This window comes from Aythya fuligula, chromosome Z (genome assembly GCF_009819795.1).
Source record: "Aythya fuligula isolate bAytFul2 chromosome Z, bAytFul2.pri, whole genome shotgun sequence".
In the NCBI taxonomy this organism is placed as follows: domain Eukaryota; kingdom Metazoa; phylum Chordata; class Aves; order Anseriformes; family Anatidae; genus Aythya; species Aythya fuligula.
The window spans coordinates 40,684,376-40,710,818 of NC_045593.1; the positions used below are offsets into that span (position 1 = coordinate 40,684,376).

At 45.2% G+C, this 26,443-nt stretch overlaps 1 protein-coding gene across 1 annotated transcript; it reads right to left on the reverse strand.

Moving 5' to 3' along the window:
• FAM189A2 (family with sequence similarity 189 member A2) lies at positions 1-25,967 on the reverse strand. The gene is made up of 11 exons (XM_032206760.1): positions 25,578-25,967; positions 24,568-24,624; positions 15,532-15,642; positions 13,622-13,750; positions 12,812-12,919; positions 12,556-12,689; positions 8,558-8,687; positions 7,963-8,038; positions 4,401-4,550; positions 2,290-2,579; positions 1-1,186 (listed from the first exon to the last, which is right to left on the reverse strand). Exons 1-11 carry the CDS (start codon positions 25,965-25,967, stop codon positions 980-982), a joined length of 1,782 nt encoding a protein of 593 aa, XP_032062651.1. The 3' UTR covers positions 1-979.
• Positions 25,968-26,443: the final 476 nt, after the last annotated feature.

The window sequence follows — 26,443 nt, forward strand, 5'->3', positions numbered from 1 at the left end:
TAGAGATGAGCATTTTATTTTACTCAACTTATCTTTCATAAGTGAAACTGCACAGTTACCACTTCTGAACAAGCTTAATTAAAACTCACTGTAAAGCTTTTTGGTTTTCAGTATGAAAGCTGTTTAATAATTGTTAAATGAAGCATTATCATTGAAATAGCAGCAGGAGTATTTATTCATCCTGCTGAGACACAGAAGGCTGCAACTAGCCTTGCAAATCAAAATTTTGTGCCTGATCCCAGCCTCTGGAAACACTTAGTGTATTCCCAGTTAGCAGCATAGATACAGAACAGAGCTTGACAAACTATCTGCAGTCAACAGCTTGAGCCAACTGGCTTCTACATTCGTTTATTAGCTAAAGAGTGTAAACTCAGGGATCACTGTGGCCTAGTGGTTAAGGCTGCCAAAACAATATTAGGTAGTCACCTGCACATCTGCAGAGGGTTTGAGATGGCTGCGTAAATGCTTTCAGCATATGTCAGTCGGCTAATACGTAAAAAGCACCTCTACAAGGAAGTAAGTTGGAACAGGCCAGCTAAAAAAAAATCAGTGGAGCTATGGTAATTTACACCAAATAAACACGGGCATTGGCTCTGCCCTGTGTTCCTCGCTGAGACATAAAGTGCACACACATGGTAACTGTCCTTGCCTCAGCCCAATGAGCCAAGGCACAGAGCCTTTCTGCCACATCTAAGTTGAGGAAAGAAACAACTCTGTCCTAAGTGGCAGCAGCCTACAGAGGTGCAGCAGAAGATGCTGTTTCATGAACACAAGTTGCACCTGAACAGCCCCATTCGCAGGTCAGCTCGCAATCTGCCTCAGAGGGCTTGCAGAAAGAGCTTCCCATTGGGAGCCTGAGCATGGGGGTATAAAAAATAGGCTGGCGACACCCTCTTCCACCCGCTTGTCAGAGGTGGTTTTCCTGTGCAGCGTGAATGCCTGACAGAAACGCTCTCCGGAGGAACAGAGAGAAACCGCCTCACAGCACAGTTTCCCTGACAACTCCAATCAGACTGTGAGGCCGCTCGTGCTCTGCTCTCTGGATCCTCCTCTCTGCCGACTGGCCTTCACCTGCTGTGAAAGTACTCAGGTCACCGCAGCTCTCCAGGTGCAGCAGCCCAGGGCGCTGCCGGAAAGGGAGCTCGTGGGCCCTCAGTGACATGGCTTGCGGGGCAGGTGCCATCACCTTCGAAAAGAAAAAACATAAATCAGGTTTGTTTTCAGGCTGTTGTTCCACAGAGATGGTTTCTTACCCAACTAGGAAGAAATTGTAGTGTTGCCTGTTTTCAAAAAATATACATATAAATAAATATATCTGAAAGTAAAACTGGCATTTGTACAAGAGAGATAGGAAAAGTGCCACTGAGAAAAGGCGCGTGTTGTCATTCCTCAATTGTTCTTCCCCCACCCCTTTTTTTTTTTGGTGAAAGCTGCACAAGAACTGGTTCACCCCAAACTATGGCACATCAGATAGAGCTTAACAGGAATCAAAGTGTTACTTCCTGCTGAAGCAACTGGGCTGTAACAAGCTCTAGGCCAGCGTGAAAAATAAAATTCTCCTAAGTAAAATACTTTTCAGCTCTTTTGTGTCAAATCTGTTGAGGCTTCTGTTGCCTGTAGGCTGCAGTGGGAAAATTGCACTGTATTTCCACAGCCTAAATTAAAATTTTGATGTGTTTTGCATGACAATTCAAACCAAAACCAGTTATCACAGCAAATCACTCATGCTGTGCTTGAATCAACTCTTTTTCCCAACTGCTGTATAAGCTGCTGAAACATTTGTTTGATGACGTCTGCAGTGTCTGAAATGGTTGAATATTCATTCCACTGATGTAAGCATATCTTTTCTACTTTTTTTTTCATTTAGTACTAGGTCTTATATTTATTCAGGTCTTATTATTGCCACAAATCACAAAAAGTTGCTGCCAGTGGGTTTACATCAAAATTTTCTTGTCAACCTCCATTCGTGCCAGTTTCTTCTCTTTCCTCTCACCTGCCACCATCAGGATAAAACATTGCTATGCCATTTACTATTCGTGATTCTACTACAAAAGACCACCTCCTTCAGCTTTAAAAAATACAGTGTTCAGTCTTCTGACCTGCCTTGCTCTGTCAACCACAAGGCCAGAGACATCACACATGCACAGCCTCATCACTTCTCATACGTTCCCAATATGAAGCTAAAATACCACAGAGTCTAAATTGGATTCAAAAATTTTGACACACAAAGCAGAGTTGCAAATGTAAAGCGAGACTCCCAAACCAAGACCAGCTTGTAAGTAACAATACCTGCTCAAGGAACGTGGCACTGGTGATAGCTTCAGCCATGTGCTCCTCATCTGATTTTAAAACAGACTTGATGTTTTCCACCAGTTCGTGTATGTCAGGTGCCATGCTGCAGGAGGACTGCTCCAGGAACCGTGACACAAGCATCTTAGTGTCTATGTAAGACTTGTAGTCTATCAAAGATCGGGGTCTTGATCTCAAAGCTCTTGTTCTCAAGCTCTTCCGCAACGTGACAGCATCAACTTGTGGTTTTACTTCAGTCTGAGTCGCAGCCTCACAGCTGAGCACTGGGCCTGAAGACAAAGATCAACAGAGCAAACAATTTACTTGCTTCACAGTACTTTTCAACAAGTATCTTGTGAGATTTCAATACTGATTCAGTGGTGATGCAGTGCACAGTTTAACCAAGTAAAACTGAACAGTACTGCACAGCCAGAATGGCATGCAAGGTTCACCCTGCATTGAACCTATGTTACAGAAAATGCTTGTAAAATAAAGTACACAGCTATGGCTGAGTGCGTATCACACATCAAAGGGCCTGGAGGAACGTTTCTGTCAATGTTATTTGCCATTTTCTATACATCAGTTACCTTCTCTTCTGCTTCTCCTCTGATTGGTGAGAGCTGCAGTGAGCATTCAGTATTAATGTTAACACACAAAGCAGGCTGAACACAGTTTGTGGAGTTTTATGATCCTTCCTGAGCTCTCAGTTATCACCAGCCAAAAGGTCTGTTTACCAAATATCTGAAAATAATTACTTCTCAAGCTGGAAGCTAGTAATACCAGAAGCTGGAAATCTACTACAAAAAGCCATTCAAAATGACATTGCAAGGACCAAGCAAAGGTCAGCAGGGCATCAGTTCCACTGCCTTTAGCCCAAATAAAAATCCACCGCCTTTGGTCTAAGTAACAATCACTAATTTTTGTCCCTCCTGAAAAGAGGACACCCATGGGTTGTTGAAGCAGCTCTTTAATGATGGCGTTACGCCAAGTACAACAATACCAGGAGGAGATCCAAGGCTTTCCAGCAAGATGAGCACTAACTAACGTGGAGCAGCTTCCGCCGCTACAGCAGCTGACTTCCCCTTTGGCAGCAGTTATTTTGCTGTCAGGCCCGGTGCTGAGCAGGCCTAACCTGAAGGGCCCAGACACCCCTGGCTGATGGATTGCCTCCACCCCAGAAACGCTCTGCTCTGCTTTCCCAGCTCTGAACGGGCTCTGTGTCATTCAGCTATTGCTGCAGCAGCAGATTCTCTGGGGTGCTGCAGTGGAAGTTGATAGAAGGGAAAGAGAAAACAGATGATGCAGTGGAGACACAAACACATTCCACAAAACTGTGTTCAAAACAAACGGTTACGGCTAACAGGCCCCCTCCCCACCTCTGTTCTGTGAGGGACAATGTGTATCAGCAGCTATTACAGGGTTCCAACAGCCTGTAATAAAAACCACAAGACTATTGACTAGTGGATTTTTGAGACTGTCAACAGAATGAAGGGCTGTGCAGCTACACTCGCAGTTTTCCCACAACAACTGCATTGGATCACTGACACCACAGTATCTGCAACAGACTGCATCAGCTCTCTGCTGTGGGTTTATTTATTTATTGTGCTACGAGGAAGGAGAAAAGAGGGAGGGAGGAGAGTACATTTAGAAGCTAATACCGAATACTCAAGCTAATTTTGCTGTTAATTGCACCATGACATTGCCTCTGCAAGCTTTTAGATGCTACTGTGCAAGTACACTGAGCAATCCTGGGTGTTATCTCCTCCTCTTCCACCATTCTCCCTCCTCCCTGAAGTAGCAATGCCTGCTGCTGCAGACCCTGTTCTTTTAGGTGAAAGCCTACAGAGACAGCAAGACTAGGGCGTTACACAGAGGGGATGTGACAGAGCACAGACCTTGCTGTGCTCTCTTGCTAGGCACTCTGCTGGGAGACAGTAGCTGACATCTGCAGGCAGCGGGTTCAGGGTGCTGACCCTCTCTGACCAGCAGAATCACAGCATGGTTTGGGTTGGAGGCACCTTGCAGATCATCTTGTTCCAACCCCCTGCCCTGGGCCCAAACATTCCCTTGAGGGTTCATTACCTAAGCACAGACAGAGAAAATTAAGTCACCTTGGGGCAACAGGCAGTGCAGCACAGGGTCACTCTTGGAGCGCCTCTGCAAGGGGTTGAAGGCTCTCTTGTACGCTCCTTCTGCAGGCACGGGGCTCGAAGCTGAAGGTGAAAGGCTCACTCTGCTGGAAGACTTAGGAATTTCATCACCTGCAGAATCAGGAATAGCAAAGGAAAAGTCGTTAGAATAAAGCAGATCTGCAAGCATCACTATTTCAGGTTATTTCCTTTTTTTTTTTTTTTTTTTTTGAGTAATGACTGGACACAAAATCTGACGTGGTGCTTGTATGTGCGTGTATGCCCACACTCATCAGAAATACTCATCTAAAGCCTGCTTAAATTTTTACAGAAACCTGTTCACCCTTACACAACGGGAGCAGCAGCAAATACAGCTTTGCCTAACAGAAACCTCACCTTGAACTACCTGTTCAGAGAATAAGGTGGCTTCTCAGAGAGAAAACTAAACCTCTCAGAGCTTGAAATACTCCTGCATACAAGAAGCTGTACCAAGATACAGCAGCATTTGGCCACAGAAGTCAGTCACTGTTTACAATTATGTAGCTCATAAATCAGTCACCAGTCCCTATATAGGAATTAAAGACCTTGTTTCATAAGGTTCTTTGTTAAAATAAAGACTCCCCTGAATTCTTGTTATCTGTATCAACTTTTCAGTCAATCAATACTCCTCCCTTTCCTGAAGGTGGGGTTATGTGGTGTCACTCCTGCAAAGTGCATAGGACTGGATGAAGACACACGTTTTGCAACTAACCTGGTCCTGTGCCCCCATCTGATGGCACCTGGCATCTTACAAGGAAACAATATTCTTGCTCACACAAAGGCAAAACCAAAATGAATGCAGATAGTGTCTTATTCAGAACATGGAAAATGTTCATGCAATTACCCTACCAGAAAACTGCCAGTGGCTGAAGCCGTCAAGAAAATTAAGCCTTGGATGATGTGTACTTGTTAAAGATAACACCTTATCTCCCACACGAATACAGCCTAGAATCTCCTGAAGAGAAGAAACCGTGGCACAGCCTATATAAAGCAGACACCAGCCTGAAACGTCAGGAAATAGCAACAGAGCATGGCAGACCAAGGACCAGGCAGGACTAAATCCATCACCAATAAAAACACTAACCCTAGCGGGGCTGTACTACCAGTCAGTCCTTCAGGTACAGTGGTGCTGGTATTCTGGTAAAGGATTTAAAAAAAAATATTAATCAGAAGAATAGCCTGATTTCATGACCTTATGATAATTCTTAATAATGTTACAGGTGTTAAAGTGCCTCAGAGGTTAAGGTGTGAGTGGCGTAAAGCTGGTGCGTACTGGAAATGCACCAACCCAATACGTGATGACACAGGGCAGCTGTCAAGCATCCCCAGGCACCAGGAGGTTGTCTTCATACTGCATTTGGCAGGGAAAGTACCATTTTGCTGGACAAGAAGGCTTCTGAAGCCAGTAAAACCATTTCAGCTGGGACAAAGAACGTCCCAGGTCCTCCTGCAGCCAGCAGCTGGGATTCAGGTGGGCAGCAGGCAGCCTTCACTTCCACCGGGAGCTACGCCTTGTCCTCCAGTCCTGATGAAGCCAAGGGAATCGTGGCGCTGAACACAAACGCCCTGGCACAACAGACCCCCAGCAGGAACCACAAGCTCAGCACTTATTTATAGGCTGTTACGTGGCATCAGCTGAGACAGCTGGTGGAGTCACCCTGCCCCATGTGTAACCCCCCTGCTCTGGTGCCTCACCCCAGCAGGCAGCCGAGTCCCACACAGCCTCCCGGTCACAGCCCCGCAGCAGGACAGGGGCTGGGAATCGGAGTGGCAAAAGTGAGAGAACTCGTGGGTTGAGATGAAGACAGCTTAATAAAAAAAAAAAAATAGAAAGCGAAATGAAGTAGGACAAGTGATGCGCCATTCAAGATACTATGAAGAAAATGAACTTCACTCCAGCCAGACCAAATACACCTCCACAAATATAAATAAGTGGAGAGATAGTGCTCAGTCTATTTTCTTCAATTCGCTGTCCCTGGAAAGCCTTGGCATCTGTATGAAGCAATGTTAATTTTCTTTCTTCTTGCATATGAATGTAATAGCCAAGCTGAGAGGTAAAAGTCACTTTGCAGGCTAATTAATAAAAGCAGGACAGATAAACACACTAAAAAGATGGGGAGGAGAGTACAATTTACCACATGTGCTCCAGTCTGCTTGCTTGAGAGGAAGTTTTTAAATACAAACAATGCCTCAAACAATGCCTTATCATGCGTTTTGGGTTTTTGGGTGTTTTTGTTTGTTTGTTTCTTTGGAAACTTTCCTGACTCTGCTGCCTCTCTATAGTTTTCTTTTCCTGTTTTCTGTTCTCAGAACTTCAAGCAGCCACCATGCAGTCTCGCATCTGACACCAGTTTGCATTCAAAGTGCTCAGAGAATGCAACAGCAGTTTCATCTACCAGGAGGCCTTAAGAACTAAGCTGTGTGCTGCCACTCTTCTGAATTTCTTTCTGGCCATCACAACTGATGAGATACCAGAAGCATGCAGGTCTTGGTTTTCAGCAGTTTCAGGCAGACTGCTAGAGTGTAAGCCAAGTTTGAAAGAATTGTTATTTGATTAAAGTACAGTTCTGCGGGGAAAAAACAAACCAACCAACAAACTATTTTTTCTCCTGTCATCACTTGGTAGGGATAATTTCAACTGTTTAACTTCACAAACCAAGGTTTTTCCACAGCTTTTTTATAAAGTCAGCGGGAGTCAGAGTCATATAAGAAATTTGCAACGTTGGTTGTTTTTGTTTTTTTTTTGTGTGTGTGTGTTTTTGTAGGTGTCTTTACTCTCCATATTCTTTTGTTGTAATCACTGTGTGGATAAGCACACAACCATCTGTTGAACAACAGATGATTTGTGTAGCAATAGCAAGCTAAAATGCAAAGCAGAACAGATTTTCACCAGGGCTGTACTGGAAAAGCTGCCTGCTGCTTACCTGGGAGAGCCAAAAATACTTTAACTGCAATTGTACAGCACAGAAATTGGAAAAGCTAGGCTGAAGACAAACTGGAAAAATTTCCATGGTTTTCTTAAACAATGCTGAAAAAGGTCTGATGTAACCTCTACTTGTAGTGTAGCCACGTCCTGTGCCAGTATGCAGAAACTCATTAGCAATTCTTCCAGTGCAAGCTCAATAATGGAGAGGTCCCACATTTAGCTCAACATGTTATTTTGTTCATTTTACTCTTTTCATCAGCAACAAATTGTCAAACAGGCACCATTGTCTGTACAAAGCACATGGAGACACTGGAGCTGGAGATCATTTCTTACAATGTATGGATGCAGAGTCAGCAACTTAACTTGCAGATTGCTGAGAAGGGACAACTTTTTTTTTTTTTTTTTTTTTGTATTTTAAAGGTTAATCTCTGTTCCTGCTGCCCAAGACAATTGTAATTCTGCATCTTTGGCTTGAAATATGGTGGGTGGCTTCCGAAGAAATACTAATGCTGCTGCGATATTAAGCCATTTGGATTGGGAAGAACTGCTGTACAGCAAATTCTAAAATGTTCTTTTTACCTTGAGAGGCCTGCCTGCCACTTGTTTCCACTGAATCAGCAACAACTTCCACCACACCTATTTGCAGTGCAGCTTCCTGGAATAAAACAGAGAAGTTGAAAATCAGAAACCATCATCATTTTTTTCCAATGCTTTCCAAGAGCTGCAACATCCGTCTTAGAAAGCGAGCAGTTGACTACACGGTGACTATGCTACAGGGCTTTAATTCCACTGCAAAACCAAGAGTGGTATATTTCTAAAATTAATTTTCAACATCCTCTTCAGACTATTTTATCCTCCTTTTTTGGGAGGGAAGCATTTGTCTTCTGAAAACAGCAGTGACAAGGGATCAGTGCACATGGTAAAAGTCACAATGTTGTACAACATGGGAAGACTACAGGCAGAGAAGGGAAGCAAAGCATAGAGGCAGCACAACAGCCCTCTAGGACAACCAGTGTGCTCCTCCACTGTGTGTTCTGCTCCTTCTCCCATACTCAAGTAATTTTCTCCCATGGCACCCAACTGGGAAAAAGTTTTCACGCTCTAAAGGTGAGTTGCAGATCTTACCCCTACAGCAGACAGACATACTTCACTCTGAGACCACTACGGATCATACCTGCTCGGAGCTGATCTGGCTCACCACAGCTTCGTATGGAGGAGGTGGATCCAGGGGGCAGAACACTTCCACTCCTTTAATCCTCGCTCCGTAAATGTGCGGCAGCGGAATCACATCAGAGCCGAGCATCCTGCAACACACAGCACCACGTAGCGCTTCAGCACGGTGTCCCACTGGCAGGAGGACACCACCAGACACAGCTCCGCTGGCCTCCCTGCGCCAGCTCCCATTTGGGGATCTCAGCCATGGCTCAGGAACTCGACACGAGCTGCCAGGTCTCCCCAGAGCACAGGCGACATTGCTCCTGAGGAGGTGCACCCAGGAACCCACTGCAGCTGCACAGAGGCTCAGGTTTACCTTGAAGAGACTCAAAGATGGTTAGGCATTGAAAACACGATAACCCAGCTCTGATTTTTATGAACTATTGAATTCCTAATTATAACTGAAATTCAAGATACTCCTGATCTCACGTTTCATGTTTAGTTAGATACGGCTGCACAGAAAGAGACTAGAGGCTGTGATGATGCTCGGCTACGGACATTACAGCCAGTCTGTGTCGGACGCACACATATCATACAGATAACCTGGCTTCTCAATTTACTATAAAGAAGCCTCAAATACAGCTGAAATGCTGAAGATGTTTTCCTGCATTATCTTCCTATCAGGCAGCAGAAAGGGAAGAAATCAGAGCAGTGTCTGAAGAAACTCTTTTAGGAAAATGTTGCTTTTGGCAACGAGTTTTTACCTTACCTCATTTAACACTGGGGAAGGGTGGTGATGAGCTGCCCAGGGAAGCTCCCCTATGCAACCTTCCTCTCTTTGACTCAGGTCAGCTAAGTTTTTCTCTGCTTTTCCCTACATTTTAAGCTACTGATTTGGCAGTGAGCAGGTACCTCACACAACCACAAGTCCACAAGTTTTGCTCTCCAGATCCATTTCAGGCTACTAGCTACTGGAGCTGGATGGGGGCTGTCTACAGAGGTACGCTGCAGAGGAGCAAGACCCTCCCTGCAGAGCTTAGGATTTCTCTGGACACTTTCTAGAGGTACTGAAGATGGCTGTGAGAAGGATCTCTTTTTTCCATGCCATGACCTGAAAGTGCAGAGGGAACGGAACTGTCTACAAAAGGTTGCTAAGACAGGAAAGGAATACATTTAAAAAAAAAATAAAATTAAAATTAATTTTATTTAAAAATAAAAGTAAAAAAAGGATTTTTGGCAATTAGTCGTTACTTTTTTAATTTAAAAAAAAAAAAAACAGAGAAAACATTTCAGCCTATATCATCTGTCCCTATAAACTCCAAAATAATTTTAAAGTACAATGGAAATTGATGTTTAACTAACATTAATTCTTCACATTTTTTAAAGCATTCCACATATGCACTGAGCTTACAGCCACTGCATACCCCAGAATCACACACCTCTTGAACCTTAGTTTGACTTCATTTTTGAACATGCTTGATCTGGTCTACGCAGCTCAGTCACACTGAAAATTAATGCTGCATACAAGAACTATATCACATTACATCTTATTAGAGACTATGCAACTAGAAAACTGTTCCCTTAAGTGCTAAGGCATAAAGCATATAAAACTTTAGTGAAAGAACGTGCAACTTTGTCAATCTGTTCTTTATCTCTTAATGTCCACTCTCTCTTTTTATATAAGGGGAGAAATTCATGCATTAGTCCTGCAAATTGCAGTGGACAACAGCGGGTAGTGTTCCTCTAACCTCTTCTCTAGGCAGGTACTCTCTCTCCAAAGTTGAGCCCTGCCACGATCTATCTTTTCCAGTCATCGTAACGGAGACTCAGGATATCAGAAGGCTGTTACTGCATGGGTAGCAAGCAATTACAGATTACATAATCCATGTGGTTTTACAGAGATCGTAAGGGTCTAGGCGCAAATGAGCAGCAAACAGCGAGCAGCTTTCTTAAATGACAACACAGGGAGGTAGGGAACAGTAACAAAGGCTTTCTCTGTGCAGCCACAGCGAGCTCAGGGCAGGCGGCTGCCAGCCAGGACACTGACGGGGATGGGCTCATCCTCACCCTCTCCCACCCTCAGGGCTGTGGGCTGCAGGCTTACAACGTGGCTCATTGGCAGGGGTGTGCTGAGCTGCTAAGGAACAAGTGGCACATGGGGCCACGCTGAGACACGTGTCAAACTGGGAGTAACCTGAGCAAACTGACCTGCATTTTGGTAAACGCCTCTAATTCCCAAATCATAAATACTTGCAACCAGGCTGAGGCAGGTTTCTGGACCTCCTCAGAGGAGGCGCTCAGCTCAAGAGGCAGATGAAGGGCATGGGGCGCGGAGGCCAGGGGAGAACAGGCCCCGCCGCACCTCAGCCCGGGGTGAGGCAGTTTCCCTCTCTGCCAGGAAGGGAAACGAAGCCTGCCTGCTGCGTTCACTTCTGCCCTCAGCACCTTTAAATGAGCAGGCAGCCTTTGGAAAGACATCGCCTTCGCTGAGATGTTGTGATCAGCACATTTCAGCGCAGCAACACGCCGAGGCCGCCACCCTACACGAGGCTGCAGAAGCCTCGGACGCTGCCCAGCAGCCCTGTCTGTGCTGAAAATAGACAAAGAGAAACACTGCTGCCGGGAAGGAGATAGCCATCTAGGCTGACATGCCAGACAAAGAGCGACAGCCCCGCTGCAAAGCAGGGGAACTGTGACAAGCACATTTCAATAAATACCTCATCTGCCAAAGAGATCACTGCGCGCGCCGCCCTCTGTTTTCACACCGCTCTGTTTTCCTAATGAGTGTGTTAGATGCTGGAACCGAGACTTGCATAGCAATGTTTTTTAGTAAAGGCTGGAGTTTTAGATGGCTTTCTCATTCCGAATCTATTCCTGTACCATTTTACTTTTGCAGCCCCACAACAGGAACTGTAATTACCTCAGCAAGGACCACGGGGTCACACACAGTGTTCCTGACGAAACATGGAAATAAACAACACAGTCCCGCACACAGCAAAAAGCAGGAGTTTTAAACAAGAGTTCCACCACTCAGACTGCTTGGGCATCATGGCATTTTTACCTACAGGCACTGACTGTTCACAGCAGAGTAATGCAGCCCCACCAGCATCATAAACTAATGAACAAAGCTAACCTGCTACTTACTGTGAAGAGTATGTAACTATTTGGAAAACCATGGGTAACAAACCCAGATAAAAATAATCCCCCCCACACCAGATTTACATTTTAATGTTCCATAAGACTAATTAGATCAAAGAAGGCAGCCTTCTGCAACAGAAAATTTTTCTGCACCCTTTCTGTCACTCACAAGAAGATTAATACAGCTATTATTTCATTATCCTCCAAATCCTTCTTCCCTTATCTTTGTAGTACTGAATCTCCCTGCTCAAAAAAAAGAAGGGAAAAAAAGAGAGCAATTACAATGACTTGTGACTATCCCATTTGTACTCTGATATGTTAACTCAACCCTCCCTCCTTGCTCCCACTCCAACTCCATCACATGGCTACAGATGAAGAAAAGCCCAGCAACACAAACAGGGACAGATCCTGCCTGGCTGCTCGCACTGTGCAGGGTCTTCCCAGGTACGGAGACAAGGGCAGTGATTACATGGCTTAAGGGCACGATAAAAATACACCCTTTGATCAGCCCCGTTTGCCAAAGAAGAAGGACTTGAATTTTTCTGGCAATGGGGGTCTCTGGGTCAGGAGTCTCTCTTGTACAAGCTGTGCCTGGCTTTCAGTCAATGGTGTGCTCCTGACATCATCATAAAAGTTTTCAGTCATGTCAAATTGCAGCATTTCTCTTACTCAGAAACTACAGAATCTGAAGTGAAAACTACAAAATTATACCCCTCCATCCCACTGTATTTACACTGCCTCCTAACTCATCAGTTTTTTAACTTTAAAAAAAAAAAAAAAGCCACCAAACACAAAAACAAAGAAAACGGTCTTATGTAAATGAAGATTACATAGGTATCCAAAGACACTACCAGAAAGGAAGAGAGTCTGGGGCTTTACCTGCGACTCATCCGTGGAGTATACGAATAAAACGTGGCAAAATACGAAGGAGGTGGCACAGGGGGGACGAAATCTTCAGGATCTGAAATGTGACCTTGTTCTTCAATTTCTTCTGCAGAAATCTGAGATTCGTCCTAATCAAATGCAATGTCCGTTAACAAAGCTTCCAACTGCAATCTACCGTTACTGAACCATGTAATCTAATAATACTATTAGTACCACTGTTTATATTAGGCAGTGCCTTGCACTCACGTACTATGCAGGATCTTCTTGTTGCAAATATCTGTAAGTAACGCAGAGCAGCTGCTACCAAGCAAACTGTGGTGGTGAGAGCATTCAGGGCACAAAGAGCAAAGAGAACTTTCTGAAGAACATGAAGATTATGGAAATTAAAAGATTAAATCAACGTATTTGTAAATGTCAAAAAAATAAACCAAAAACAAACACAGAAAACACAAAGATGACAATGACAGTTACTTCTTAAAAATGTATGTGATGCAGTCTTGGGAACAGGTAATCTCCAAGACTGAAAGAATTTGCAAAAGCTTGTTTTGCCCTATTGTGTGTCTTTGACAGAGAGACACAGGAGGGTTTAATACTGCTCAGATGTGATTTATAGGCCATCTATTCTTCCAAGAATTTTAACCTTCCTCTTAGCTTTTCTGTGAAAAACCTGAATCTGAGATAGTGAAAGCACTTTTTTATTTGGAGATGATGCTGTCTTCAAGTTCTATTTTAGCTTCTTTGGGAGCTAAGAAGGGCTGGGTATACCAAGAGAGATGACAAACAGAGGCCCCTAATTATAAGCTTAAATTTACATCATCCTTATCCATGCAGTCCTGTCTGAACTGAACTGTAGCTGTGGTTGTATAAACCACAGAAAGGATGAAAAACACATGCCAGATCAGCAATGCACTGGTCAAGACTCAAAGATGAGCAAATCTTCTGTGTAGAAGACCAGAAGGTAACAGAGTTTTTCATAGTAAAAACATCACTTCAATATTGTGTTTTTACCCAAGTACGGACATTATCAAAGCAGTTATTTTAAGCAGCAAGTGCAGGGTACCTTAAGAAGGAGGTGAACAGCACTGCATGACTTCACTGGGTAGAGCTTCAGCGCATTCTCTTTTTCTGTGCATTTGGTGGGATGAAATTCTTCACAACAGAAACAAATCTTGTTTTCACCCATATCCACCTTTAAAAACAAAAACCACACTTTTAAGTTTATTACCTGTTTTACACAGCATTTTCAGCTGCATAATACAGAGCCTGTGTTAAACTGTATCTCAGACAATGCAGACTGGATACAGGCTTCTAAAGTGACATTTGTACAGCTCAGTATGTCAACAATTCACCCATCATAGAGCTGTATTACACCTACCTCTTATTTAAAAGAGCATTACTAATAAGCTCAAGACATTTAAATACAACTTAAATCTAATCAAAGCTGCAGTGATTACTGAACAATTTTAGTATCCAAGCTCCTACAATACCTAGCAGCCTGGAAGCCCTTGACCAATACATAAGCCACATCCTTTGATTCATGGGTATATATATTCTGCATCTCTGTGGGACAGAACAGTATCAACAACTGTAATTTCAACCCAGCCAAACCAGTAATAGTTATATCTGTACAGCACTGCTGTTTGTAACTTTCAGAGTAATGTTGTTATCTTGGTTTTCAAATAGAAATTCAACATCTGTGTGCCTTGAGATAATTGTTTTATTAGCTGTCAAATTCTCTAGAGACATTGCGTCAAAGGTTTCCCACTTACACAAGTCACTTCACGGAGTAATTCATGATTTTCAGAACATCTTTTCACTGTACCCTATGCTTCCAGCCACAGAATGCTCTGAAATTCCTGAGATGTTTAACCCCCTTGTCTTGAAGAACACTAACAGCTCTCCATGCTGCTTCAGTACGTTGATATTAAGTGCTTGTAATCTTGGTCTCTCACTGCACTGGGCTGACTGGCATGTTAAGGAACCAACAATAGTTTTTTGTGAAGCAGCAACTGAATGAAAATAAATAGTCAAAAATCTTCCCATTAACCTTTAAGAGTTCCTCAAGCCTTTACACATGATCAGCTTTATTACTAAGTGATCCTGTATCTTTCAACTTATATTATTCCACTGTTTCTCATTCAAAAATTCTTCTGCTTCTTATGACACCCCTTTGACAAAAATCCTTTGCAATCTATTCTTTCCTGTGCAGATAGCTTTTTCCTGCAGTGGAAGTGTTCTGAGGATGTGTTCAGAATGTGTTCAGAATGGTTTATCTACTTTATTAACAAAGTAACAAACAAACATATATTGTTCTGAACAGGTATAGCAAAAACTGTACGAACTCTCACCCACAAATTATACTGACTGGGCTTTTTCAGTTAGCCCATCAGTACCCAGTCATGCTTTTACCAATGGTTTATCTTTGTCAGATGACTATAAAAATCCTTTCTGCTAATTCTTAAGTGACCATTATATTAAAATCAGTGAATAAAGCTGGCAAGAGGAATTTTCTAAAGATGCATTTGGGATTACCTTGCACAGAATCAGCTGTCTTCAGATGCTGAACAGAGCCCAGCTATCAATGAAGTCAAACAAAACCATTTCTGGGCCAATTATGCTTTCTTAAAATTCTGAAAACATTCCCTTTTGGGGTCTTTACCTTAGGGAGATTATCAGCTTATGAAGACTCCAACTCCCCCCCCCAAAAAAACCACAAATGTTTATAAACACAGATTAAAAAAATACTGTTGTGGATTTTATTGAGTGTGTTCACAATTTGAATTGAATCTAGGCTTGAAAGAGCAAGCAGTTTGTTTTTTTTGTTTTTTTAATCCCAGCACACTGTAGCTGTATTTTAACCACCCAACATGCATTACTTGCACCTCAACATTAGCACATTTTGTGAGCCCAACTTGACAGCTGATGCAGCATGCTACGAAGAAATACGTGTAAATTACTATGTCTGCTCACCAGATCACACCTAGGAACACTGGACACAAACTGAGCACCTTGACATCCTAGTATAAATCCAGCCAGGTTCAGCAGCACACAGATGACGGACAGCAGAACAAATAGGTTAACCTGAAACAGCAAAGTAAAGTTAACAGCTGATGGAACAGGATCACAAATCCAATACAAGAAACCTATGGCAATGCAAATCCCATTCCCAAACTCAAGACTCTCCCCTTCCAGGCAATTTCCAAAACTCCCCAGGACTTCACTGAAGTGCCCCTGGGCATCTAATCTTGAACCAGATCAATCTTAAAGCAGATTATTACTTTGAGCACATTTACTGTCTCTCTCTCTCTCAGCTTAACCTGCACTAAGTGTGCAGTAATAAAATACATGCAACTACTGAAAAGCACAGGTAGCTGAAGATTTTCTGGAGCTCTCAAACAAGTCCTATTTCTGATCCAATCGATGGTAAAAAGGCTGACTGACCTTCCTAGGAAGCACTTTTCTACCCAGACAGTTTTCCAAAGGTCCTCAAAATTGTCCAACTGCCACATAACCAGCACCCCAATGAACTAGGGCAAAGCATGTAGGAAAGTGCAAAGCATCTTAAAAAGTTTGCAAAACTTCTGAAATTCATGATATAGTAGAATCGTATTGTGTCATAGAATTGTATCATAGAAAGGCTTGGGTTGGAAGGGACCTCAGAGATCATCCAGTTCCAACCCCTGCCATGGGCAGGGATGCCACCCACTAGACCAGGTTGCTCAAAGTCCCATCCAACCCAGTCCCCCTCCACGGATGGGGCAACCACAGCTTCTCTGGGCAACCTGTGCTGGGGCCTTGCCATCCTCTGAGTGACAAATTTTCTCCTAGCATCTAATCTAAATTTTCCCCTTTTAGTTTTAAACCATTCCCCCTTGTCCTCTCATTACCTGTCCGGACAAAAAGTTGCTCTCCATCTTTTTCATATGCTCCCTTTAAGTACTGAAAATCTGCAATAAGGTACCCTAGATAGAGTCTTCTCTTTTCCAGGCTGAGCATCCCCAGCTCTCTGAGCTGTTCTTCACAGGAGAGGTGCTCCAGCCCTCTGATCACTTTCATGGCCCTCCTCTGGACCCACTCTAACAGCCCCACATCCTTCTTGTTCTGGGGGCCCAGCCCTGGATGCAGCACTCCAGGTGGGGCCTCCCAAGGGCAGAGCAGAGGGGCACAATCCTCTCCCTCCACCTGCTGCCCACCCCTCTGCTGATGCACCCCAGGGCGCAGTTGGCCTCTGGGCTGCAGGCACACACTGCTGGCTCATGTCGAGCTTTTCATCCACCAGAACCCCCAGGTCCTTCTCTGCAGGGCTGCTCTCAGAATGGCTAAGAGCTGAGGAGCTTTAATGTTCATGCTCATTCCTTAAATAACAACATGTCATCTCTGTAGGTTTTGCAGAATTGTAACGTTACCACATAAGGTAAGTTTTAACCTCTAAAAAACAACAAATAAAGCAGCTTTTAGTACTTCTCTGAAGTGAATTGGGACTATTGTGTTCTAGACATACTGAGAACAATCAATATTAAGGGGAACAGCAATTTTTTAAGGGGAACATCTACTTTATAAATACCGTAAAACCACAGATAAGAGGTTTTTAATGATAGGAAGCACTTTGAGTGTCATTTGTCTTTATGTACAGACATTTAAACCACAGATTTTAATCTCTATTTTTAAATTAACTCTTTTCTCAGCACTCAAGTGAATCAATACCTTTTCTTACACTTTTGTCTAGATGGTCCCAGTTACCCAAGTCTGTCAGAGTAGTTTTAAGGGTATCTCATGCAAAGAATGCTTTTCATCTATGTTCCACACCAAGCACTGTAAATCAGAAATTAGTCGGTTTCAAAACTAAAAACACCATCTGTTTTTTGTTATATGTATAGCCTACTTCTGACAGCAAAATTTAATATACAGAACTTCCCATTAAAGATGCAGAAGACAAAAGTAATTCTTCCACATACAACCTAAGACATCATCAGGATCTGAACCATAGTTGGTAATACATTTACGTAGATGGCTGCACAGGACCACGTCCAGCTGGGTCTGGAGAGGCTCCATGTCCCTCTTGTACTGGGGAGCCCAGAACTGGACTCAGCACTCCAGATGGGTCTCACCAGAGGGGAAAGATCACTTCACTCGGACCTGCTGGTAAGTCTGCCAGGACCCCTGGAGACTTTCTGCAGAAGGGCTTTCCAGCAGTTCATTCCCTAGTCTGTACTGGTGCCTGGGGTCTCTGCAGGGGCAGGACTCCACATTTCCTCCTGATAAAGTTCATGACATTCCTCTCCACCCATTTCCCCACCTCTCCAGGTCACTGTTTGGGACGCACCAACACTTGGTGCATCAGCCATTCCTCCCCATTTTGTATTATCTGTGAACTTGGTGAGAGTGCACTCTGTCCCGTTGTCTAGATCATTAATTAAGTTATTAAATAGCTTTGTCCCCAGTATCCACCCCTCGTGTGCCATGCTGCTGACTGGCCCCTGGCCAGCCTTTGTGCCACTGATCACCACCCTTTGGATCCAGTCACTCATCTAGGTTTCAACCCACCTCGCCGTCCGTTCATTTAACCTGTACCTCATCAGCTTGCTCTTTAAGATATATTCTCCTCCAGATGCAAATTTAAACACCTTCTCCATCACTACTCACCTACACATAAAAGCAGGCGTCCCACTTTATCGCAGTAAGAGAAGAACCCCTCCACATGTGAACAAGGAGAAAAAAAAATACTGTTTCCCTTAGAACGAGTGGCCAAAGGCAGGCAGGCTATTTTAAAAGTCAAAATAGAGGTAACTAGTCTTAACTGCAGTGATAAAAATAGACACAACTCAAATTATGAGCTTAGTTTGGCCCACTGCCCTTCATCTTTCGAGCATTAGATAGACATGGACTGTGAACAGCTGCAGAAAGTCTTGATGAACATTTGTATGAATTAAACTATAGGAAAGCAAAGTGTATTCTAATGTCAGAGACAGAATTTGCTAATCTCTTGCACGCGTGATCTTCTCCACCTAAAAAAATCATCATGCCCTTTGATGACCCGGTCTAAATGGTGTCAGCCAACCAACCTAACTCTGCTGAAGTCAGTGGAGTTTTCTCATAGCGTCACTGGGAGCTCCAGCAGCAGCAGGACAAACTTACACGGTAAGGCCCTGACCTTGTAACTCATTCCGTACAGGCAGATTGCGTGCTGTCCTGCTGCTGCCACTGCTGAAGCCAGTTCCTAACGCCAGGAGGAACTGCTTTAACCTGCACTCACATGGCTCACACATAAGCAGGCACTTAAAAAGCGAGTGAAAGAAAAACATTTGCTCTGCACCCATTACCTCCTATACCTGTTTACGTCCTACGTATAACCCTTATAAGCATCCTTCTAGGAAAAGATAAGCCAGCGTATTGATTTTCCATACACACAGCAGCAATAGCAATAACTAAGCATTAATTATGTGACCTTACTAATTTTCTATCAGTTTATTTATTGTACCATGTGGAGACCTGCAATATACCCGTGAATAGAAAAACAACACAGAAGTAGAAGACAAACTACCTCATTTAACAAAAAAAGTGCCTCATACTTTTAATGCAGCATTAAAACTTTCCATATGACTTAGTAAAAGGCCTTGTCAGCATCAAAATAAATGATAACAAAGTGAGAAGAAACCTAACTTATGCCACACATAAGGCTTTTTATAGAGTCTCACAAGTAGCAGCGTATTTCTTTTTATTGGTGTAGACTGACTTTAAAACCTTTATATGAATGCCATTTCTTGAATTAATGGCGAAGACCCACACGTGGGTCAAGACATTAACACTGAGCTATTTTACTTCTCAAACGCAGAGAACCAGGCACCACTACAGTAATTCTCGCTGAAACCAAATGACTTTGCCTATTACAAAGCCCATGGCTAGAGACAGACTGTTGTATTGTTAGGGTCACAACCTGCAGCTCCCATTCACAGTCCTTTCTATTGTTGCTAGCCGAGCTTAAATTTAAGAATGACAGCTCATGAGGAAGTAAATAATACATATTCTGGCATAGACATTAAATCTTAGTTAAATCTATGCAATTCAGTCAGTGTGCAGATATCAAAAGGGCAGTAGTTAGTCTTAAAAATCTTGTTTTTCAAAATTGGTTGGGAAACATTCTAATTCTAATGAAAAATTTCAATTAAATAAAAGGTTTACTAGAAATTTATTCTTCACAATATTTCAAGGTTTTAAATATATACTTGAGTTCCATAAGCTTTTATGTTTTGCGGTAAAGACCCATCCATTTTTGCCTCAAAAACATAAATATTAATACTTCTGAATGTTTCAAACAAATTCCAAACCCCTATGATTACCACAGTTAGGGCCGTAAAAGAATACAGAATCACACAGAGCACACAACCTTTACTTTCCAAGTCAAAACCCCACTGTCTTTCACCAAAAAGCTGACCACATCTGTAACACTGACAAAAATAAGAGCTTGCCTGCTGTCTGACCAAGGAACCATAAAGCACTTGAAGCCACTGAAAGCCAGATATGCTCGCCCCATCTGCCACCATGTTAATGTCTGGATGGCAGAGGCAGGGCTCCACAGCACAGCCAGCCACCACCAGAGCTCTCTGCCCCACGAGCAGCCTGCTTCTGACTGCTCCGTGCCATGCTCCCTGCAGTGCCCCCTGTCTCCCATGGGCGACCGCAGCCAAACTGCTCCAGCAGCAGAAATTCAGTATGAAGCAGCTGACAGAGATGTGCTTAATTCAAAGTCGGCATTACAGTTACCTGGGTACAGCGTCAAATCCAGGTGAGTTGGTGTACTGGGTTTACATGGCAAGGTTTTGGTGGCAGGGAGTTGTAGGGGTGGCCTCTGTGAGAAGAATCCAGCAGCTGCCTCATGTCAGCCAGCCAGCATCAGCCAGCTCCAAAGGGATCTGCCGCTGTCCAGAGTGAGCCAGTAGCTGATGTTGTTTGTGCCTCCGTGAGAGCAGATTGAAGAAAGGGAAAAAAATGCTGGACAACAGCAGCTGGGAGTGAGGGGTGAGCACCATCCCTGCAGCCCCCAAGGTGAGTGCAGCAGGAGGGCAGGAGGTGCTCCAGGCAGGCAGCAGCAGTTCCTGTGCAGGCTGTGCAGGGAGAGGCCCCTGGTGGAGCAGGCTGTCCCCCTGCAGCCCATGGGTCCCACATGGAGCAGATCTCCACGCTGCAGCCCCCCCATGGGTGGAGGAGCCCCCGGTGGAGCAGGTGGATGTGGCCTGGAGGAGGCCGCAGCCCATGGAGAGCCCCCGCAGGAGCAGGGGTCTGCAGGGAGCTGCTGCTTGTGGGGGACCCGTGCTGGAGCAGTTTGCTCCTGGGGGATGGATGGACCCCGTGGGACAGACCCGTGCTGGAGCAGGGCTTGAGGAGCTGCTGCCTGTGGGACCAAGGCTAACACAGCAAGCATGGCCCATCAGATGTGAGCTGCTCTTAATGCGTATGCAAACAAACAAGCAATGAGGAATCAGCGTGCTTTTTGAAAAAAGCTAGGTTCTTTCAGTTTAAAGTAAGATTTACAGGCGTGATGAAGGAAGGATTTTCAGAGTGGACGGGAAGAAACCAGCTTCTCTGCAGGCAGTTCTCTGCCTGCAGCCCTGAACCATTGACGGCCAATATCCAGACAACTTCAGGAAGACAAAAAAAAAACCCTTTCCCCATAAACACATTCAGACAGGCACACACAGGAGGAAGCTTCTCCTTAGGAGGAAAAATCAGCTCCAGAGCACAAGTGCAATAAGCTGACTTCAGAAGTGGCTTGACAACTGATAGCCAGGAGAGAAAAGCCTCAGACAGCCACAAGCAAGGTAAGATTTCAGAGCCAGGGCTTCTCAGCTGCTCTGCCACTGAAAGCCATGCTGGCCCTGCAGGAACGTCCTTCGAAGGAGCCGATTGCAGCGCAATTTTGCCTCACAGCACCCTGACTCTGCAACCTGTTACTCACTCACCACCTTCCGTTGCTGTGCTACAGCCACCCCTCTCTGGACTGACTGGAGGCCCACCATCGCCTGCAGCTGGCAGCTTTCCCTTCCCTTTTCCAAGCACAGCAGTGACCGATACACAGCCACCCCCTCTGCCACCTCCTCTCCCAGCACCCCCGCCAAGCCTTTGCGGGGAGACAGAAGGGAAATCTTTGCAAGCAAAGGCACTGCCTTTTCGTCGGAGGAACCAGACAGCAAAGGAGATGCAGGCAAATGGATGCACTCCCACAGGTTTTCAGGCTCTGAAATCCCTTATCAGAATAGCAAACGGGCTCCTTCTAGAAAGGTTTGGTGTGCTTTAAAGGGGGGTGAAGAAAAGTGTGAATTCCATTATGAAATCCCTTAAAAACTGCAAACTGACAATAAAAGTAAGGTAACACGAGAAGTCTCAAGAAACACCGTGTTCCTACTGCAAGCTCATCCTGAAGGAGCGACACCTCCTTAAAGACATTCTGCGGCATCCACCCGGTATTCAGCTTCAGTGCCAGCTCCGGAAACGAGGGAGGGATAAACGATGGAGCGAGCTCAACTGCAGCCTCATCCAAGGCTCCCAGTGCACACAAAGACAAATTAAAATCTATATGTAATTACTCAACTTGGGCTAGAAACAAAATGATTTGGGGGGATTTGGATGCATATGAAGGATTCTAGAGGGTACTTGGAACGCGTAGTTACATGTAATTACTCAAGCTAGCTGAGCAACTGACAACAGCTCTGCATAAGAAGAAAGAGGCCTGTCCTTACGAATATAAGAGCATTTTGTAGATTAAGACATAACCAGAGATGAAAAAAGGATAATGACCATTGCTAGTCCCACAAACTTTATGCTGTAACTGTTGAGCACAGTCCAAAGTCTCTCCATGAACACATCTAAACACTAACATAAATTGCAGCACTGCAAAACATGGTAATTCATACCACATGCCCAGAATAATCCTCACTCCTCAGATTTCAGGCATGGGTCTAGCACAGGTACCCAACATGCCCAATATCCAGGTTCTGCTGCAATCTTATAAAACCACCTTCGTGTGAAATCAATCCTTTCTGCATTGCTTACTTGCCGCATAAAGGAATTTCTACACCTGGCACCTGCCTGAGTTAAGGCCTGTCAGGAGGACAGACGTGTGATCACTGCTGCCTTCGCGCCAGGGACATGGCTCTGCGCTATTTCTGAACAGGCAAAGAGATCAGGGACCCAGTCCAAGCCTGGTGAGAGGAACCCATGACAAGTGTATTTGCAAGGAGTAAGTGCAAGAGGCTTGCATAAGGAGCAAAAAGGAGAGGGCAGTCACAGCTGGAAACAAAATCTGTTTTAGCTCTGAATGCATTTTCTGGTCTTATTTATGAACGTCCTAACTCTAAGCCATTCTGTACATTGACTGTCATTAGTTAGGTCTTTGGGAAACCTGCCCTTACAACTTACACAGCAACTCAAAACTCCCAAGAGAAAATGTTCATGTTACTAGAGGATGGGTATATTAGAAATCTAGCCCAAAATGAGTTTGCTCATAGAAACTAACATTCTTTACTTGATAGGCTAGTTCATTCAATGCAAGACTCCCTTTGAAAGTTAGTTTCTTCTTGTCAATTTTTATTTTTACTGAAGCCCCATGAACTGCTTAGTGCTGATTTCCTTTTTTTGCATTTTATTATTTGGCTTTCAAAAATCTTCTACAAAATATACATAAAATTAAGGAGAAAAAATAGGTTCACGGTGTCATATAGCCATAGAACAACTGCAACTGAAGGGACCTCAGGAAGTCTCTCGCATATCCTCCTGCTCAGCACAGGGTCAGCTATGAAATCGGAGCAGGTTGCCCAAGGCTTTATTCAGTCTCATCTCAGAAACTCCCCATCCACTGCACAACATCCCTGGGCAACCTGTTCTTGCCTGCTCGACCCTCCTAAAATCATTGGAAAACAAATGAAAGGATGAGAGTTTGCTGCCTTTGTATTTCAGAAAGACAAGAAGGGCCTACAAAATTTATACTCAGAAGGCCTGGAAGAATCTGGGAGTCAACAACAGACAAAAGTAAACTACAACAACAAGAAACAGCAGAGAACACGTGTAATATAGAAAGAGGCGACACCCTGCAAGCCTCAGGCATTTTGAGAAGGATGGCGCTTACATTTATTTTCATAAAAGGATGGTCCTTCCAGACTGGGCGCCCCAGAGACCAGGCTCCTCCTTGTATCCACAGGACCAATATAAAGACTTGTTTTGCTCCAGTTGTGCTAAATAACGCATCACTAAGACACCATAGTACTTCCACAGTTCAGTTCTCTGATCCTTGGTACCTCCTGCCGATGACAATGTGGATACCTCACACATCCCAAAGAAGCGTTGCATAAAAACAAAACAATTGTTTTGTCCTGGAAACAGTCTTGAGAAGTGACCATATGGTTAAAAAAAAAAAAAAAAAGAAGAAAAACACCTTCAAATCCCGTCTTTGAGATATTGAGAGCTACAGAGCTTTAGATTTCACTTACAAACAGAAACAGCTTGCACACCCTGCACATTGATCTACTTCTCTCAGAACACTGTAATGTCATCTGTATTTGAAACAGTAACGCTGGATACTGCAAGGCACCAATGCTTAGGTTAGAGCTCAGACCTGCTATCAGACACTAGCAAAGGACAAATGAGCAAAGCTTTCAAACCAATTGCCTTATTTCAGCTCTAGCAGCACTGCCTCAGAGAGCTGAATTATTTATACTAAACTAGTATTTTCTTATACCTACACAAACACAAAAAGTGCTCTGTAAACAACACGAGCACATCCTCCAGACATGGTCTGCTCCTGCCCTTAGCAGAGACTCCTAGAGGTAACAGCCTTTTGCAGGCTTTGACTTCTCCCTCAATAATTATGGCTCTACAATCTGAAAAAGAGACTCAATAGTATAGTCTATTTTTATTAATTATTTTATTTAAAAGTGTATTTTTTTAAACTAATGACTATTAAATCCCAAGTCTCTTCTGATAATGCGCTTACAACAAGTTTTAATCCGTACTTACCAGAAGTATCATTGGCCTCTTCCATGTTGTTAAGCCTATGATTCCAGACAAGATCACCTATAACATTAAAAAAGCAGTATTACCAAGAAGTCAACAACTGATCAGAAAATGCCATTTATGTATTCATCGCTGCTCTGACAAAAGGTCCTTTGGAGTGCTAGAACAATGCTGGGATGATGTGAAGATGCACTTGAAAGCAGAGACTCGGAGCCTGTGCTGATGATGTTCTTCACTCCTACGGGCATCCTCTGAAATAACACAATCAGAACTGACACTTTCACCTACTGTTTTCTTGTGTTTTCCACCCAGAAAACATCCATGGTGGCCAAAAGTTACAGCAGCAACTCCCACCTCATCAACTGCCAAAATACAGCTTTCAGCTGAGGACGTGTTTTCCTGAAATGTGGCTAAACATAACTAAAATCTGTCTATGCTGTCCCTGTCTTCCATCAGCTCATCAGGTGTCCACCACTGCCCCTTCCTGCCACCTCCCTTGTGCTGCTCTGCTCCACTTCTGACCTCTCCAGCCAACCTCTGGCTACCTCGTTAACTTGCTGTGACTGATCTGACCTAGCACAGCACTCGTGTATGACTTAGCCCAAACACCTGCCTGTTATCACCGCCGGTGCTGCAAAACCACATGCATAGCCGCGCGGTTTCATAACCGAGAACTTCTTGGATCCCCAGAGCGCAACACGGTCACACGGTTTTAAAGCTGGGCGCATCAGCACTGCTGTGACAGGGGGCTTTGGCTTAAGGGCAGCAAGGCTGGCTTCGCTACGTCTGTGAAAGCTTCACGGTGCAGGAAAAGAAAGCCTTCCTCAGAGTCTTCCTGAGCTGCGTTTAACAGGTCCATTGCAACCGGGACGTGGCATCCGACCTGGCAGCAGCAGGCGCATCCTCGGCCCCAGCGCCCAGCTGCCTCCCGCCCTGCAGCTCGCTGCCGGGCTAGGTTTTCCCACGCACCTGCCTGGCAGTGTTTCAGCGCCCTGAGCAAGCCCGGCACTTACCGAGGAGCCGGCCCAGAAGGGGCAGGCGTTCTTCACCTGCGGGGCGCCGCTGAGCGACAGCGCCCCGAAGCTCAGCGCCACCATGCAGCAGCCCAGGACGAGCTGCAGCAGCCCCAGCGACAGCAGCGGCCGGGCGGGCAGCAGCACGGAGCCTGCGGCCGGCACCGGGGCTGCCGCCGGAGCCGGAGCCGGAGCCGGAGCCGGGACCTGCAGCGGGGCCGGGGGGCGGCGGGCGGCGGGGCCGGGCCGGCAGCAGCGGGAGCGGAGCGGCGGCAGCGCGGAGGGGGGGGCGGCGGCGGAGGGCAGCGGAGCCGCGGCCGCCGCGGGAGGGGCTGCGGAGAGCCCCGGCAGCGGGCAGCAGGAGCCCGGCAGCACCACCGGCAGCGACATCGGGCACGGCCGCCGCCGCCTGGGCCGGGCCGGGCCGGGCCGGCGCCCGCCCCCCTGTGCCAGCCCACCCCCAGCCGGCCGCCGACTTCCTGTGGCTCTGCCCGGCCCGCCCCGGGCCGCGGGGTGTGGGGGCGGCCGCCCGCACGGTGCCCCCCTCGCGGGGGTGGGGGCTCGGCCCGGGGCTCCCGCGGTGGGAGTGGGCCGGGAGGGGAAGCTGTGGGTGGGGGGGGGGTGGTTCCTCTGGCCGGGGCGGGTGGTTGTGGACCTGTTGGGCTTGTCTGGGCATGAAATCCGGAATAAAACCGCGCAGGGTGTCAGATGTGGAAAGCAGAGGTTTTAGTACTGCGGGAAGATAAGCGGGGTTAAAGGAAGCAGAGAAACATTGGGGTTGGGAAGACCTCCAAGATCACCTGCTCCAACCACCCGCCTACCACCAATGTCACCACCAAACCGTGTCCCCAAGCACCACGTCCAAC

What these genes read in the sequence shown, in the direction of transcription:
- FAM189A2 (XM_032206760.1), bottom strand. Translation starts at nt 25,967, where the DNA reads ATGTCGCTGCCGGTGGTGCTGCCGGGCTCCTGCTGCCCGCTGCCGGGG. An exon ending in CAACAAGAAGATCCTGCATA is followed by an intron (nt 12,690 to 12,811) that starts GTACGTGAGTGC and finishes GCATTTGATTAG; the next exon opens with GACGAATCTCAGATTTCTGC. An exon ending in ACTCCACGGATGAGTCGCAG is followed by an intron (nt 8,688 to 12,555) that starts GTAAAGCCCCAG and finishes TGTGTGTTGCAG; the next exon opens with GATGCTCGGCTCTGATGTGA.